General features: G+C 38.2%; 1 protein-coding gene across 5 annotated transcripts; it reads right to left on the bottom strand.

The window, feature by feature from the left end:
* Nucleotides 1-553: 553 nt before the first annotated feature.
* Nucleotides 554-15,571, bottom strand: LOC121894438 (protein shisa-5-like). Of its 5 annotated transcripts, none has more exons than XM_042407033.1 (5): nucleotides 15,248-15,571; nucleotides 13,487-13,637; nucleotides 12,630-12,760; nucleotides 3,402-3,662; nucleotides 554-2,900 (listed from the first exon to the last, which is right to left on the bottom strand). In XM_042407033.1, the coding sequence occupies exons 1-5, from the start codon at nucleotides 15,312-15,314 to the stop codon at nucleotides 2,710-2,712; spliced, it is 801 nt and encodes a 266-aa protein (XP_042262967.1). In that variant the 5' UTR covers nucleotides 15,315-15,571; the 3' UTR covers nucleotides 554-2,709. The 5 variants fall into 5 exon arrangements, with proteins under 5 accessions (XP_042262967.1, XP_042262964.1, XP_042262969.1 ...); XM_042407030.1 differs by having other exon boundaries at nucleotides 13,487-13,640; nucleotides 15,248-15,570; XM_042407035.1 differs by having other exon boundaries at nucleotides 3,408-3,662; nucleotides 13,487-13,640; nucleotides 15,248-15,569.
* Between the last annotated feature and the right edge of the window lie 1,777 nt (nucleotides 15,572-17,348).

Below are 17,348 nucleotides of genomic sequence, written 5' to 3'. Positions count from 1 at the left end.
TTATTGTGGAACTGCAGTGCAGAGACCAAAACAAATTTCCTCATGGGGACAGATAAAGTACATCTTGATCTTGAACTGAGCACTAATTTGTGTGTTTTTTTTTTTTTTTTTAACCTTTATTCATTCAGGGGAGTTTCTCTTGAGTTTTCAGGAACACCCTGATCACACTCACAGGTACACATTCACACCTGGAAGCTGCCCAGTGCAACCAGTCTGATCGACCACTGGGCAGCTCTACTGGAGCAGATGGGGTTAATGGCCTTGCTCAAGGGCACCTCAGTGGTGATGATGAGGGAGGGGCATGCGCTGCTTCTTCACTTTCCCCACCCTGATTTATCCTGCCAGTCCGTGGGATTGAACCGGCTCGGAGGGTCATCATTTCCCCCATAATTAGTGACATAGTACCATAGTTTTTGTTTTTTTTCTACAGGAAACTTTCCAGAAATTGATTGTAAAATAACAGTGTTCCCTTCTGTCTTTTTTATGTGTATATGTAAACATATAAGTGCACTCTGCATGATCAACTTCTATGCCGAAAATTCAATAACCAAAATTGAGGAAAAACAGAAAATATATATTTTATTGAACTCTGCAGAATAAGTGGTGGGTTTTTAACAAAAATAAAAAGTACATAAATTCTCAAAGTAGCATCAATGGCAATTATTTTTGAATGAGAAACACAGATGGAGGAATAAATCTCTGCTGGTATTTTTTTTTTCATGAAGAACACAAATGGCTATAATCCACACACACAAATAAAAATACTCCCAATTTAAGTCATCTTGAAGAATCAACACTGGCCAAAAGGACTGAAATCAAAGGCAGAACACATTTACGAAGACAGACAAAAGCAAGTATTTACTTCGACAGACGAATCACTCGGTCGACGTAAGAAACACAGACATGCACATTACAAAGATATGTGAGCACATTAGGCTACTTTCAATAGCTAACATGTGGTCATACATCGGTAGATAAAACAAACCACAGCCCAGATTTGACTGAAAATCATTCTGAAACCTGTACCCTTGATGAAGACACATCAAAATGGAACATGTTAGATACTATCTTCTTTGACCGCAATAAAAGCCTAACTAAAAGAAGTAGAAAAGTCAGGGATTTCAAACAGAGTGGCTCAGCAGAACAAAGTCTGTCCTGTCACATGAATTGTGACTGTACTTCTCCAAGTTGAGCTGGGTTACATGAAAAAAGGTCACTTTTGCAGAACTATTTTCATGTAATTCCAATCAGCAGAAAGCAGAAGTGGCGGCTTTGTGGCAGGAAAACAGGTGACAAAGCAGAGCAGAGCAAAGAAGGCTTCTCGGTCAAGTTTTTAGATTTGAAAACAAAAAAAATTACTTATTCAATCCTGACTGTTATAAACACAAAGGTGACGACAGTTTCCAGAAGAAAAAAAATGAATTTGAAAGCAAATAGCACAATACTCAATAAGAAAATGATGACCTTTAAAGATTCATAACATGCACAGGATTGGGTTCTAACAAAAGCTGAAATTCATCTAGACTAGATTAATGGCAGTAATGTTGAACACGGCACATTGCAAAATTTTGAGGCTGTCTCAAGTGAATGAAAGCCTTTAAGAGGACAGCTGAGTGAACGTAACACAACAGTAACAGAAACAGATTTTATGATGTACAGTTTTGTTTGATAAAAGTCATATGGTTAGGAAGGCACAATTGTTTCTTGCATTGTGTGAACATGCCATGTCTCTATGTGAATGTTTGGTTGACTGAAAAAAACAAAACAAAATCACCTTTGGTTATTTCATTCAAAGCTGCCGATGCATTTCAGCGCGTGTGCAGTTGGACAAATGAAAAAAACCTGAGCAAAAATAAAAAGAAAGAAAAAAAACGTCATGCAAAATCACCTTTCTGCATGAACACATAGAAAATAAAGTGAACTTTCTCCGTGTGCATGGCTTAGTTTTTTGAGTTGACATGTTATATCTTCCCTTTTGCTGGGAGGTTAATAGAACACCTTTTTTCCTGAACACACCGTATTCACTCGCTGGCAATGATATGAATCATATATACCATAAATCCTTCAGTAGGAAGATATAACACAGATAATGCTTTATACACCTCACAAAGCACCAGGCACAAAATGTAATGTTAGACAGTGTATGAAAAAAGGTTCAAAGCACTTTATCAGTGAAAAAAAGACATTATGGTTATGAGCGCTGAAACTCTTCCAACATTTGACCACTGAGTCTGACTCCAATCATTTTAGATGGATTAAGAGCTCAGACAAATTCGGCTTTTACAGAATAGACTCATAATAGGAGGGAGACGTTGTGGCATGTTCAGAAGGCAGACAAATGACAAAGCTACTCAATCTACTCTTTAAAAAAAAATCAGACTCAGTGGCTTAATGTTAAATTCACCAAGATGACTAAGATGGAGCCACAAAGAAACTGTTAAAAAAAAATCTCACCACTTGTATATTGTAAGTCCATGCAATACAAGCCAAGAGGTATCAACATTTTCACTTGGCATCTCTTCCGACAGAACAGATGCACTACATCAACTGCAAAACGTGTCCTAACATTCTCATATTTAACCACTAAAACACATGGATCAAGATGCTCAAAAGCAACTCGCATCTCTATTCAAATTACACATTTCCAGCTCTACCAGGTTCCAAAATGTTGCAGCACACTTTAAGAGGCTGAGAGTTTGTCACTGTGGTTCAATATCCAGTCTTCGGTGGTGCTGCAACATAATCCGGGTTATATGCTGGCTGGGCAAGGAAGTCTGGTTGGGCAGGTGGAGCGTTGGGCTGTGGCGGCTGCACAGGAGGCTGTAGAGGGTACGACGGCTGGCCGGGGTTGAACGCAGCCTGGCTGTAAGGCATTGGATTGGGAGGGTAGACAGGACCGACTGGACACAGAAAGAAAACATGGCATGAGTATGAAAGGGCTGTAAATGCTTTGACAGTAACCACAACTTAAGTTCTATTGAGCAAAGTGACCATTTTTCCTATTTTACAAGATCCAGACATAACCCAACTTTACACCAGCAGCCATTATTCCACCTCCACGTCCGGTTGCAGCTATTCTGAAGCACCAAAATTGCATCATGTGTTTGCTATTTAAAGCCTACGCTGTGATGTGTCATTACCCCATTTTAAGGGTGCTTTTCTACAGTATGCTGGGTGTTCCTCAAAAAAGACTGTAATCATCTAATCATCTGTAATGAGAATGTTCATTTCTGTCTATCTTTTAAATATCTGTAACCCACAATGCATCATCCACAGTTCCTACAGTAAGTTTAACGTTCTTTGTAAGAGTGACTACATTTGACAGTGGGGTGAGGTGAGTTGGCTTTTGTTAGACCTTTGATCAGACCTGTAACTCTTTGTCAAGATTATAAGGAACCTACACTCACTGGCTTCCTGATATGTTGGTGGTGGTCCTGGTGTGAAAGGTTGTCCCGGGTAGGGCACTGTGGGCATGGGCTGAGGCCCATAGCCCTGTGGCACAGGTTGGCTTCCGTAACCTGACTGGACTGGTACAGGCTGGTAGGGTGGATACTGGGCCCCCTGGTAGGACTGGGGATGTCCAGGTGATACCATTGGCTGCTGGGGGTATTGCTGAGGAGTGGTGGTCATCACTGTGGTGTGGGTGGTGGTAGCTATCACAGCTGTGAACAGACACAACACAGAAACAGATGAGAAACATACCATATAAAACTTGGTAGGGGGTTCAGTCACAGTTTCAGATGAGGTGGGAGTACAACTGAGGAAGGAAGTGTTAACCAGATTAAAAGGTAGAGTCAGCGATTCTAATCCAATACTTTTTATGTCAAATTAAGCGAATATCTCCATAGCTGTCCGTTCTGTGTGTGTGCTGAAAAAAAATCTTGTGTCCATACACAGCACTGGCTCTGTAAATGGGCATATAAACACAGTGGCTCAGAGCTATCCACACAACACTATTCCAGCCAATCAGCAGGGGGCGTTTGTGCTCGTGCACAGATCAGGGGGAAGCCATCAGCTGTCTATGTGAGGACATCAAAGTCTCCTGTCTCCAGCACCCGTTGAATGGTGGGAGAGAGAGGTCGTAGCCAGTTTACATAGTGAGTGTTTTCTCATGGGACAGATACACTTCCATTTTATTAAATGTATCAATCCACACTGAATCCGAGACAGTCTCACGGAGACCCCCCTGCGTTTTTTTACACTCCAAGTCTGTTCTGTTGTGTTTAGTGAAGCATAATCTGAGCAGGCAGCTGTTGAAATCACACAAATATCCCGCTGTATACGTGTTTTCAACTTATTAACTGTATCAATGAATCAAGAAATACAAACACTGTTGATTTCTTCCTGTGTCTGGCCGCTGTCCTCTCAGCTCATCAGGAGCTGCAGGTGACAGACAGCTGCTTCTGTGGACAGAGACGTTGAACGCAGGTCGAGTGAGAAGTGGGGAGGCTGCAGAGAGTGTGGATGGACTGTTGTGCTCACATGGGACGAAAGTTTTTTTTACACTCATGATGATGTGTCAGAGGAACAGAAGTGACTCTACAGCTGATGCATCGCTCTGAATTCCGCTATATTCCTCTTTTGGTCAACAATCTTCCTCCAGAATGACTGACTCTACCTTTAAACAGCATTTATTTTCAGAGCATGACCACCAGCACAGAGTTCACAATGGTAAATACAAAGCACTGCGACAAACAGGAAGTTCAGATTTACACAGAGATATCATTGTCTGTTCCTCAAACATGCTGCAAAACATAAACCATTATTTCTTCATTTATTCAACTTTACCAACCTGGCAGGGAGAGCTGAAGCTTGTTTTAAGTAAAGTTAGTTTCTATAATTGTCCTGTTCTATGAATGTTACTTAATTTGGTGTCGCTAAAATTCTTGCATGGTCTTTCTTCATTTTATTTTAAATGGAGGAGGATACAGGAGCTCGAGGGTGTAATTTCCACAGGGGAAACTTTTCCAAACCAGTGTTTTTGCACCCCTCATTTTTACAGTTTTAGTTTGATTTACTCACTAAGCTCTCAAAACAGTGTCCTCTGACTGCCCTGCTGCCAAAATCCAGTCAGGAGAAGAGGAAAGTTTGATAAAACTGTCCAGTCATATTAAGTTATTAACTTGTCACAGGAATTTAGCTTCATTAGCTGAAGTGTGTGCTCTGTGGACTTTTTTGCCCTGGGTTTTGCCCTTCAGGCTGCATACAGTCTTACAGATGTTGTTGAGTCCGTGTGCAGCCTGAAAGGAAGACCAGCAGATAATACTTAGGTTAAAAAGAGTAGACCACCTGTACATTTATTCTATATTTTTATTTATAGTTAATAGTAATAGTAATAGTTAGTGGTCACAGTATATAATATAATAGTAATAATAAAAGGAGACTAGAATTGAACATTAATCAAAGATGAGGCAGTAAAGGCCAGGGCTTTTTTAAGTAAAAATACAACATCATAATTTATGCTACCATTGTTATGGGAAGTATGAAAACCAGCTACTTGCTAGATTTATATAAATCTATATAAATACAAACCCACCTCTTGCAAGGAATTTTAGTGTTAACACTTGAAGTTTAAACCCGTCACTGGGCAACTTAAATGAAACAGAGAGACAGCATTGTTTAAAAAAAACCCTGAGGGAAGAAAGATGGGCGTGTGTCAGTCACTTCCCCACCAAGTTTTTTTTTCCTAACAGAGTAGGAGTCATCATGACCATTTCCTGTAAATGACGTGGGATGGTCTTTACTTTTCTCCACTGTGGTTGTCGTGGAAACAATGAGTCACACAAGGTGGAGCCCTGACATTCCTGGATATGATCCCGACATGCAGCAGCCGCAGTCGGGGGAATCCACATTCTTGCTGTGGTTTAGCCTACTGCTCTCTGCCAGAGCTTATTCGTCACTGCATGGCAAACTATAACGAGCTGGCTAAAAAACCGAACAGACAGGAAGTGCAAGAGGTGAAGTATTAAAAACAATGTGCAGTGCAAACACAAATAACCACAGAGCTCTGGTGCTTTTGTCTAATCTGGGGCATTTCTAAAGAAACTATTTTAACAGTGGACATAAAAATAAGTAATATTCAGTCTATGTAGAGTGAAGAGAAGAGGACAAAAGCAGAATGCTCACAGTGGAAATGAAAGACTCCAGAGCAGTGTATGCGAGCTGTCTGTCCCCAATTTCACAGAGCTCATAAAAAATATGGTAGGGAGGCTCAAATGCCAACGTTTTCTCCGTATATGTACAAAGTCACTGCAAGCAGTTTGCATAAATGTCTGTCCTCAAATACTAAACTGAGGATGTCAGATATTCAGCCCAAATTATGTAGGTAACATTTTACTGAAAGTCTCCCTATTTAGCACTTATTAGCAGTATATAAACCTTTAATAAATAGTTTATGACAGACTATAATTCTGTAATAAGCAGATATAACAACATTTATAAGTATTTATTAATGTACAGTATGACACACTATGAAGACATTTTTTATATTAATACAACTGTGTTTTACTATGTTGTCATTCATTATCTGTTTAGCAGCATTTAGTTTAGGCTGACCACAGGAGGAGTTACAGTTGTTGACAAATACAATGGCAAACACTTCTATTACATTAATTACATTAATTAATACATACTACATTAATTACTATGTCTAATATCTACTGACAACTGCATTATAGTGTGTTATAAACCATTTATTAGCTATTTATATACTGCTTATAAATGTTAAATAGGGGGACTTAAAGTAAAGTGTCACCTTTCCTTCATTCCAAATATGTTTGCCTCACCAAAGCACATTGTCTTTAGTAGGTCATCTGTCTCTCTGCAGGCAGACCACTAAATTGGCACCAGCCACCTGCCTAATGCTGGTAAAATATGCAAGTGGCTGGTAGATTTGTTTCACTCACTAGTCATTTGACCAGTGGACAAAAAATTTAATTTTGCACCCTGTCTGTAGGATTACTCAAGTGGGAAAGGAAGAACTGATTACATTTGGTTATGATCTGGATGTGAGATGTGGACAATTTGCAGGTTGAAATGAAATACTTGTGCTGAAACTCAAGGCTGCAGTGTGATAGCAAACCCTGTGGGAGTGTGTGCAAGGTCATAAAACAAAAGCTTAGTTCCTGAAGACTTAGTAGTCAGACTTAATGATAGGGGGCTGGCGAGTTCGATTCTGACGTGTTGCCTCAAAAACCTTAAACTCTTATGGAAACACAACAGCTGCTTGCAAGCAGAAGCAGTCTGCTTGCAAGCAACACTAAAACCTCAATGTCTGCTGCTCAGAGCCAAACCTGCCCAGAGGAACATCAGATAAGACAGACACTAAGTACAACTTTGTGGCAAATACATGGGGAGAAAAGGACTATTTTTGATGTATCTACGCTAAAGGCATGGGATAGAAAAAAAAGAAATGCAAAGATGAGTGTTACTGTAATGAAAGTGTGAACAAAGCTGTACCTAGTAGTTCCAGAGCTACTACGTTAATACTGGGAGTAACAAAAAGCTGAATTAATTTGAATTAGATAAGACTGGTCATATTCTATATTTTTGTTATTGTTAATGCCTGCTGCTCACAAGCCCACTGGTTCCTACTGAAAATGTAAATCTTTTAAAACGGCTCACAGATATACACAGAAATGCCACACTGGTCAGAATATAAAAATAGAGTGTCGAAAAGCTGAACGCAGGTGGTGAAAAACAAATTCACAGGTTCATTATGACATCTATTAAGAGAGACTTTGCATTTATAATTTGGAACTGAGACATCATCTCCAAAAACAATAATAATGCACGTGCCTTGTTTGCTACAGTCAACAGGCTAACAAACCCTCCTGTGTCTCCTGTGTCCTCTGGACTTCTATCCAACAGGGCCTGCATTGAATTTGCCTCCTTCTTCCCTGACAAAACTCAGAAAATTATACAGGCATCCAGTGCCTCCACATAAGGTACAGGACATGTGTTGTTCCTGTGTCAACTTAAAATCAATTCAAGTGGTATGACACAATTTAATCCGATCAACCATAAAAACCTGGAGGACATTATACATCTGAAATCCTCCTCCTGCTGCCTTGATATTCTTCCAACAGGCTTTTTCAAAAATGGTTCTAATTGCATGGCCTCAGATCTTCTACAAATTGTCTCTTCTCTATGGTGTCTTCCCACAGGCCCTGAAAACTGCCGTCATCAAGCCACTCTTAAAAAAGAAGAATGTAGATGCCTCACTAATGAACAATTATAGGCCCATATCAAACATCCTATTTTTAAGCAAAATCATTGAAAAAGCTGTTTTTCATCAGCTGAACAATATCTTGGCACTAAACAACTGTTTTGATGTCTTCCAGTCAGGAGTTTCCACCACACCACAGCACTGAGACTGCTCTTGTTAAGGTCTTCAATGACATACACTTAAACACAGACAGTGGCAGAAATTCAGTCTTATTATTACTGGATCTCGGTGCTGCATTTGACACAGTCGACCACAACATATTACTAGACTGACTCTAAAACTGGGTGGGACTTTCTGGCACAGTACTATACTGGTTTGAATCCCACTTAAAGGACAGGGACTACTTTGTGTCTATAGGTAATTACACATCTAAGTGGACAAAAATGACATACGGAGTTCCCCAAGGCTCCATTCTGGAGCCTCTTCAGTTCAACATCTACATGCTCCCACTGGTTCAGATTGGAAAACAAAAATATGTCACCATAATAATGCAGACGACACACAAATTTAAATAACTATATCACCGGGGGACTATGGTCCAATACAAGCACTAAGTAAGTGCATGGAACAAATCAACGATTGGATGTGCCAGAATTTTCTTCAATTAAACAAAGACAAAACTGAAGTAATTGTTTTTGGAGCCAATGATGAATGATTCAAATTCAGTGCCCAGCTTCAATCGACAATGTTAAAAACCACAAACCAAGCCAGAAATCTTGGTGTAGTCATGGACTCAGACCTGAATTTCAACAGCCACATTAAGACAATTACAAAGTCAGCCTACTATCCCCTGAAGAATATATCAAGGATTAAAGGACTTATGTCTCAGCAGGATTTGGAAAAACTTGTCCATGCATTTATCTTCAGTAGACTCGTCCACTGTAACGGTGTCTTTACAGGTCTCGCTAAAAAAATTGATCAGACAGCCACAGCTGATTCAGAATGCTGCTGCTCAAGTACTCACTAAGACCAAGAAAGATCATATCACTCCAGTTCTCAGATCTTTACACTGGTTTCCTGTCTGTCAAAGAATTGACTTTAAAATACTGCTGTTGGTTTATAAAACATTGAATGGTTTATGAACCAACTTCTTCTGCTATGATATGAACCATCTAGACCTCTCAGGTCATCTGGGACATGTCTGCTTTCTGTTCCCAGAATCAAAACTGAACATGAAGAAGCAGCGTTCAGTTTTTATGCATCCACATATCTGGAACAAACTCCCAGAAAACTGCAGGTCTGCTGCAACTCTCAGTTCTTCTAAATCAAGGCTGAAGACTTTTCTGTTTGCCGCTGCCTTTTATTAAATCAAATAATTATTAATTTCCTACACTGCACTGTAACTTTTCTTCTTGTATTTTATGTATCTTATTTTATTTTAGCTTTTTTTTATTCTTTATTATCTTATCTCTTTAATGACTGTTTTTAGGTATATTTAAGTGTCCTTTTATGGCGTGTTTCTTTTGCACTTTATCTCAATGCTTTTAATGTTTTATGTAAAGCATAAATGTGCTATATAAATAAACTTGCCTCGCCCTTCCTTTCATTTTTAAAAACAGTCAAATAATTTCCATAAACAGCTGGGCACTGTAGTTTTTAGCAAATGTCACTGAAACCAGAGTAAATAGTGTATTTGTTTACTCTATTTTCAGCTACAGAATTGGTGCACTAGTGAGTATTTACGGCAGCAGGACTGTTTATGTGGGATTGACGGAAAATAAAACACAGTGCCCATGTTCATCGTAATAAAGCAACATGTCACTCAGTGCAACACTGATGTGTTATTAACAGTTTTTTTGGACATTAATGTTGGTTGGTAATGAGGCCATCAGGCTCTAGCTACACAGACAATACTTGTTAGTAAGATCAATTTATTGTTTGCTTTGGTCTTTTCATGAGATTTGATGAAAATATAAATAGAATATCTTATTCTATGATAATAGAATGAGATATACAGGAAACTCAATTTAACAAATCTATGTCCTAATTCATAGCACTGAATAAAAAAACAGGCCCTGACTTGTAAAACAGTGGTAGAAATTAAGTAAGGGCATGGTCCTTCAACTGGTATTCAAGTTTGGTATAAACTCCAAACAGCAATTATCACAGATGATTATACTGAGTCATCAACCTGTGAGATACACTGCTCACCACAGAAAATCACTAAAAAGACACATGAAACGCTGCACAGCAAGCCTGGTGACAACAAACACGAATCTCAAATGAGGAACTTCATTACTTCAATGAATAAAGTGTCTCTTTGTAACTGTCGTCAGTGTCACATAACCTTTTGCATATCTTTGTGATTTGAGGAACGTTCATTCAGTTTGTGCTCCGTGTCTCACTGTCGGTGTGTTATTAGTATAAGACCAAGCTGATGCAGTAATGAAAGTCATGCGGTGGGAGTGCCGACAGGCCTAAATGAGTCCCCTGATGTTCTGCTTTGAAAACTAGACAGACACATACACCAACACACTGGAAACCAAGAGTCTAGTCTTCTTCATTTATGCCAAGCAAAAATAAGAAGCTGCATTTTACGTAGATTGAGAACCTCAACAGCCACTCAAGAATGTGTTTGGTTTTGGTGGTGCACAGGAAACCTACACATGTGCAACTACATGTTGCAGAAGCAGCAGCACACGACTACAAGCTGTCAATGGACTTTTTACTAGCTTAATTAAGTGTTAACTGTCTGTTAAGGTCATTATTTATGTTCTGGTACGTGCATAATTTGTCACTCTGGCCTTTCTAGAAACAAAAAGGTAACTAATACTAATACATGGGCTTATGTGTTAGTAACGTTTAGTGAAACACCTTAAACTTTCCTACAACTTTTTTCATCATCAATTAATCTGAATATTATTTTCTTGATTAATCAGCTAATTGTTTGGCCTAAAAAATTTCCAAAGTTGACATATTTTGATGTTTTTTATTGGCAAAAGTTTAAAAAACCCAAATATTCACTTTACTTTCATGCCAGATAAAGAAAACAAGCAATTATTCAAATTTGAGGGTCTGGAACCAGAAGATTGTTGGTATCTGTGCCTTTAAAATGACTTAAAAGATTGTTCAATTGTTGCTGATTCATCTTCTGTTACAAGTTTTTTTTCGTAAGACTCCTATTTGATTTAAAAAAAAACACTGATTACTAATCTCTAAAGACACCCCCTTTTCTTTTAAAGTTTGTGGTAGCATTTTCCTTTGATTGTCCACTGCTGACACAAAAATATACACAAAATCAGATCACTAAAATGTGTAAAAAGGAAATTGAGTCTTAGGAGATTCTCACATTACCGTGAGAAGCTGGTATGTGTCTTGAATAAGAGTTAATCTTAGGTTTGGGACTAATGTACAGTAAAGAAAAGAGTCAAGATGGGTTGGATTCAGATATGTAAAGAGGGTCAGAGCAGGGTTGGTTGACCTGAGTCTGCAGAACAAATACATTCAGTGGTAACTTGATCTGTGTGTTATGCACATAAGGTTGTATGAGCTACTCACTGGTAGTCATATCAGTGAACGTAAAATGTGATCCAGTAGATCGAGACTGAGATTTTATCTTTCTAATATTTCCACAATATAGAGAGGAAGTAAAAAGCATCAGAAATATACACAGAATATGCTGTATACTGTTGATGGTTAAAGCTTCTTTTTAAAATGTTTGACATGTTTTGACACATGTCACAGGCCTGAACCAACATATCATATCACTACCATTATTTTCAGTAAAATAAATTGAAAAAATGGATAAAATAGCCAGATGGGAATGTCTGTTTTTTGGGGTAGTACAGTGAATTAAATGGCTTACAGTTCAACATATTTCATCACTTTTCCCCTTTCACTTTCTATTCAATTTTCTGTTTATCTTTGACACCTGTTCAACTTCTTTTATATTAGCCTGCAGCTCAGGCAGATCCAGGATGTGAACTTGCCAGGATCTGGCTGGTGAACTGGTAAATAATACAAACAGAGATATTAAAGGGATAGCGATGGTATACGGTGTGGCAAAATCTCTGGCGCATGTCTTCATATCGTCCAGCCCAACTATCAGTGAGTAACACACACCATCCTCCTAATTTATCAAAAAAATTGAACCACTCTGTAAGATCTGTTTTGGAAGCCGGCAAAACTGCACCACTGGACTGCCAACACCAATACAAACAAAGTGAGGCAATCAGTGCCTCACTCACACAAAAATGTTTTGCAACCACATTATGGTACCTCCTCCTTTAAGTCTGCCAACTCGATAAATCAAGTCACAGTCAGTTTGAGCTCCTTCAACATTGGTTGTTGTAAATATCAACACAGTTACACACTTATCCAAAGAACAAGCGGCCAGTTCTGTATCTAAAAAGCATCACCAACAACTATAGACTTCATTTTTCATTAGTGGAGGGTTACTTACGTCGGGGCTTGCGGCACATCTTGTACAGGCAGCAGCAGGGACAGACACAGCAGCAGATGGCAATGAGCAAAATGACGACAAATCCACTTATACCAAAGATCATGGGAAATGGTGAAGAAAAACTGGCGTCACTAAAAAAGAAACAAAAGAAAAATGAATGCAAAACTGTTTTAACAATGATGTTGTCTATTACCTTCAAGATTCAAGATTCATTTATTATTATCATTTTAAAACACAAGGTTGTATAATGAAATGTAGTTTGTAGTCCCTTTATGCTACTCACAAAAACAGAAATTATATAAATGCATTAATAAATAATAATTCAAGGGAGCTACTAACTGCTGCATCTGCATGCACCGCTGTTGCTATCTTACAGATCAATCCTACAGCACTCAGACCACCGAGGATAGTACACATTACCAATACACAATGTGTCATGACTATGCCTTTTGCATTGATTACTACTCAAAAACACACATGTCCAGTCTGTAAAATACCATACCCTAGTTCCATATCTGATGAAATTCACATTAGACGCGTAAGCCAAATATGTTTACTAATCTGATCGTGACGATGTGAAGAACAGGAGACTTCTAGTGCAAGCTGCTGTTGATTCACGCGTTAGCTTTATGCTGGTGGTCATGCACAGGAAGATGCTGCTTCCTGTGCAGGTGCTTTGTACTTGACTGCATGCTTGTTGCATAAGAAGCTACGTCATCACAGCTTTACTGTGATTACGGTAGAAAAGAACCCAGAAAAGTCTTTCTGTCTCACCACCACCACCACCTTTAAATTTAACACTGTCACACAACAAAGACAGAAATTCATTAGAGAGTAAAAAAAAAAGAGTAGAATACCAGTCATCTTGTTTCTCCTCAGTTAACTTCCAGAAAGAATCGTGACAGCAGTATCTGTTGTAGCAGTCACCACAACAAAATCCTGTTATGCATGACTTGGATGAGTGGTACGTGTTGGACACATCTCTGTAGCTCTCACAGTCCCGGGTCCCTGCTGTAACACATCAGAGACAGAGAGCACAGAGGAGGCAGGAAAGGTTAGTCTTGCTACCACTAGAGAATTGCATGAAACACACACACACACACACACACACAACTCAACCTGTTCATTTGAGACGTTCTTATATTAACTTGATGTTCTATGTCTAGGAAAATCTGTAGCTGAAACAATTAGTTGATGAATCGATGGACAGAAAGTGTATTGACAGCTATTTAGACAATCACTTTAGTAATTTTACAACATTCCCCAGTTCCAGTTTCTCCAGTGTGAGGATTTTCTGCTTTACTTTATCATATATGTTAATACACTAAATATCTTTGGACTGTTGGTCGGACAAAAACAGCTATTTGAATATGTTGTTATCGGCATTTTTTGCTATTTGATAATAACAATAACAAGTAATAACAGCTCTTCATCGCAATCAATATTGTGAACATGGAACAGCTCCCTGACACTATGTGTGGCTATATGGGGCTTTGGTAGATAAATACATTTATTTGACAACAATAAAAGTACATACAAGACTGCAGCCACTCAGTCCTAATATACCAGTGCTTCCCCTATACTCATTGTGAGCACCGCTGCTAAAATTTCACAAGATCAATAATATCAATGAGCTACTAATGATTTTCACTGGCACACTGTGCGAGCATGATAACACCCTCCGTTATCATGGTGGACCAGCTGCTCTTAAACGGAGAAGCGAGAAATGTTGGCTGCTGAGTATTTGCTCAGCCTCGGACGTTACATTATCCCAATGTTATATTATTATTAATATATACGTTATATCATCACTAATTGAACAAGGATGTTACAAGTTATCTAAAGTTACAGACCTGAATATAAATAAGGAAGTTCAGTGAAAACTACAATCTCCATGGCGACGTTGGTAACACTACCCATTCACATCGCGCGACAAAATATTACGGTGTCCGCGACATAACAAAAACTCTAAGTGCGCGAATGGACAGGGAAAGTGTCGAGCCAAGGTTTTTCCGTCGAAAACACGTAATTTCTGTCGAGCGACGTGCCACAGAGTAAACGGCCTCTATGGTAGACATGCCCTCATGCCCTCATGGAGATTATATTTTGTCCAATGAAGACAGAGCAGCATCTTCATAAATAATCACACAACATGTACATGTTTTTTAGAGAATTTATTTTTTTTCCTTTTATATATTTCTATTTTTAAATGATCCGATTAGACTGAACAAAAGGTACATGGTGGTTAAAATAAAGTAATAAACAAGCACTGGCGATGACTAGTGAGTTGAAGCTGTGTTTTCACTCGGGAGTGGATCTTATTTGCTTTGTCAACCAATATTGACCTTAAAATCGTTAGGCCTAAATAAAAATGGACTGGATCCATTAGCCAGCGGTTAGTTAAAAAAAACACACACACAATGTTTGATCATCAAAAGGTAACTTTAAATAGACAACCCAGATCTCGGTTGCAAAGCAAACGTCACTGACTCACATCGCCCCGCTTCGGTCCGTTTCAGTTCCGTTTCAACACACCGAGCGAACGTTAAAACCCGCAGTAAACGGAACAACATGCCAGACGAACGAAGAAAGAAAGGACGTTTAAAATTCAAACTCACCTGATACAGAAGGGGCCAGGAACACACATACAACCAACAAAACAGCGGCGGACAGGCCTGAGGCCATAGCTACTCCGAGACTCCCGGATTCAGGCAGAGAACTGTGAGAGGAGGAGGAGGAGGTCTGAACTGAACCGGAATGCTCCTGAAAAGATCGTCTATACACACAGCTGCCTCACTCAGCCGTGGTTCCGCCCACATCTCCGGTTACTTAATGTTCTGATCTCGCTCAATGTATTTTCTCAAACAAGATTAATTCTCAAAAGATTAATCGATAATGACAATAATCATTAGTTGCAGCCCTACTTTATTTAGTTTTTTTTCCTCTCTAATTCTCATTTTCAAATTTGGAATATTGTTTTTTATATTGATTATATTTGAATGACAGTGAGGTTCTGCTTTGTCATAGAAGTGAAACAATAAAGAAACATGGAGGTTGATTAACAAGATGTTATTTGCTCCTTAACTGCTTACCTTCTTACTATTACATCTATTTTATTTCTACTCTGTTTTTTATGTTGTTGTATATATATGTGCAAATAACAATTTTTAAATCTAAACCTCCTCATACAGTACAAGTAGAAAAGCTAGTAAGACGACCAAAAAGTAGGTGGCACCAATAGTACACTATCTATCACCACAACTGGCTCCAAATTATTTGTGATGTCACAAGTCATGCTTACAGCTAAACATCTTTAACTCAGATTTATGGTGAGAACAGAGAAACTTTCCTCCTTCAGTTGATGAATGTGAAAAGAGCCCTCTAGTGTCAGACTCTGCACAGTGACGCTCAAACATCTAAGTGAATAAACAAGAAGAAAAACAAATTTTTGAATGGAGGGTGACTTTAAATTATATAATCTGTCTATCAAAAATTGTTGGTAACTTTTTAGTTCAATTAAATTATTTAATATAATGAAGTGAAAAAGAAATGGCAGTTCAGTCAGACTACCAGGCTAGAGCAGATCCTACTGTACGAGGATATTTGTGGTATCAGGAATTGGTGAGAGAGGAAGACATCTTAGTTTTTTTTTCCTCTCAAGTAGAATCCCTACTGGACTCACTTAAAGCATCTTGTCCTTGAGTGATAATTATGTGGTGACTGTTTCAAACATAAAAATAATCTATAACTGTAATTACTGAGAATAATAATTGATATGCGTGATCCCTCTTATTGGCTATTTGTGACTCTCATATGATCATGTTGCTGGTATCAGGGGCAGTGGAGGAAGGAGTATTCAGATTTTTTTTACAGTACAAACACATTATGAGCAAATACTAGTAAAACAATCAAAAGTAAAGGTATTATGGAGAAGAATAGTTCTTGTTATATTTTTATTTATCTCATTACTGTCATCATCATTTGATGATAATTATTACTACTATGTAAACAGCGTTTTAATGTTGTAGCTGGTGAAGGTGGAGCTAATTAATTGTATTTTTGTTAATTAATTTCATATACTATCAGGCAGTTTAACCTATAACAACACATCCTATTTTATAAGCTTGTCATTGGTTTTGTTTGTAAAATTGTAATCAGCAAAGTAGCTGTCAGACAAATGAAATGGAATAAAAATGAGGTAAACATTAAGGTGAACTAGAGACGTGGAGTTCAGCAGATTAAATTAAAACACAGACTCACACAGGACTTAAAAACTGCTGAAAATCTTGTGTTCAGGGTAAATATGGAACAAACTAGAATGTAAACGGACTTGTAAGCAATCAAACCAACAAATAAATACTAGTCAGACATATAAATTTTTATCAGTCTCATATCATCATATAAGCTCCTCTGTCTTATTTTCATTCACTATTTACATTATTGCCACTCTCATTTAAAACAATGCATATAAACCACTAAATTTGATTAATTACTTTTAATTGACATACACAAATAGAGTTTTAAAGATCTGCTTGTATTTTAAGTGTCTCAAAATGGCCACACATCCTAAAAATAAGAACTTCCTTAGTGTACTAAAAGATATATAGTTTGTTGAATTGATCTGCATTTGGACTAGTATGACATTAAAAAGTGTTCCAGCTGTTTTCCAACATAGACCCTTTGTTCTGGCTGTCATGGAGGTGAACTGTTTAGTCCAAG

The sequence above is a fragment of the Thunnus maccoyii genome, chromosome 3 (assembly GCF_910596095.1).
Source record: "Thunnus maccoyii chromosome 3, fThuMac1.1, whole genome shotgun sequence".
Taxonomy (NCBI): Eukaryota; Metazoa; Chordata; class Actinopteri; order Scombriformes; family Scombridae; genus Thunnus; species Thunnus maccoyii.
This window is presented reverse-complemented; position numbering and strand designations above follow the sequence as displayed.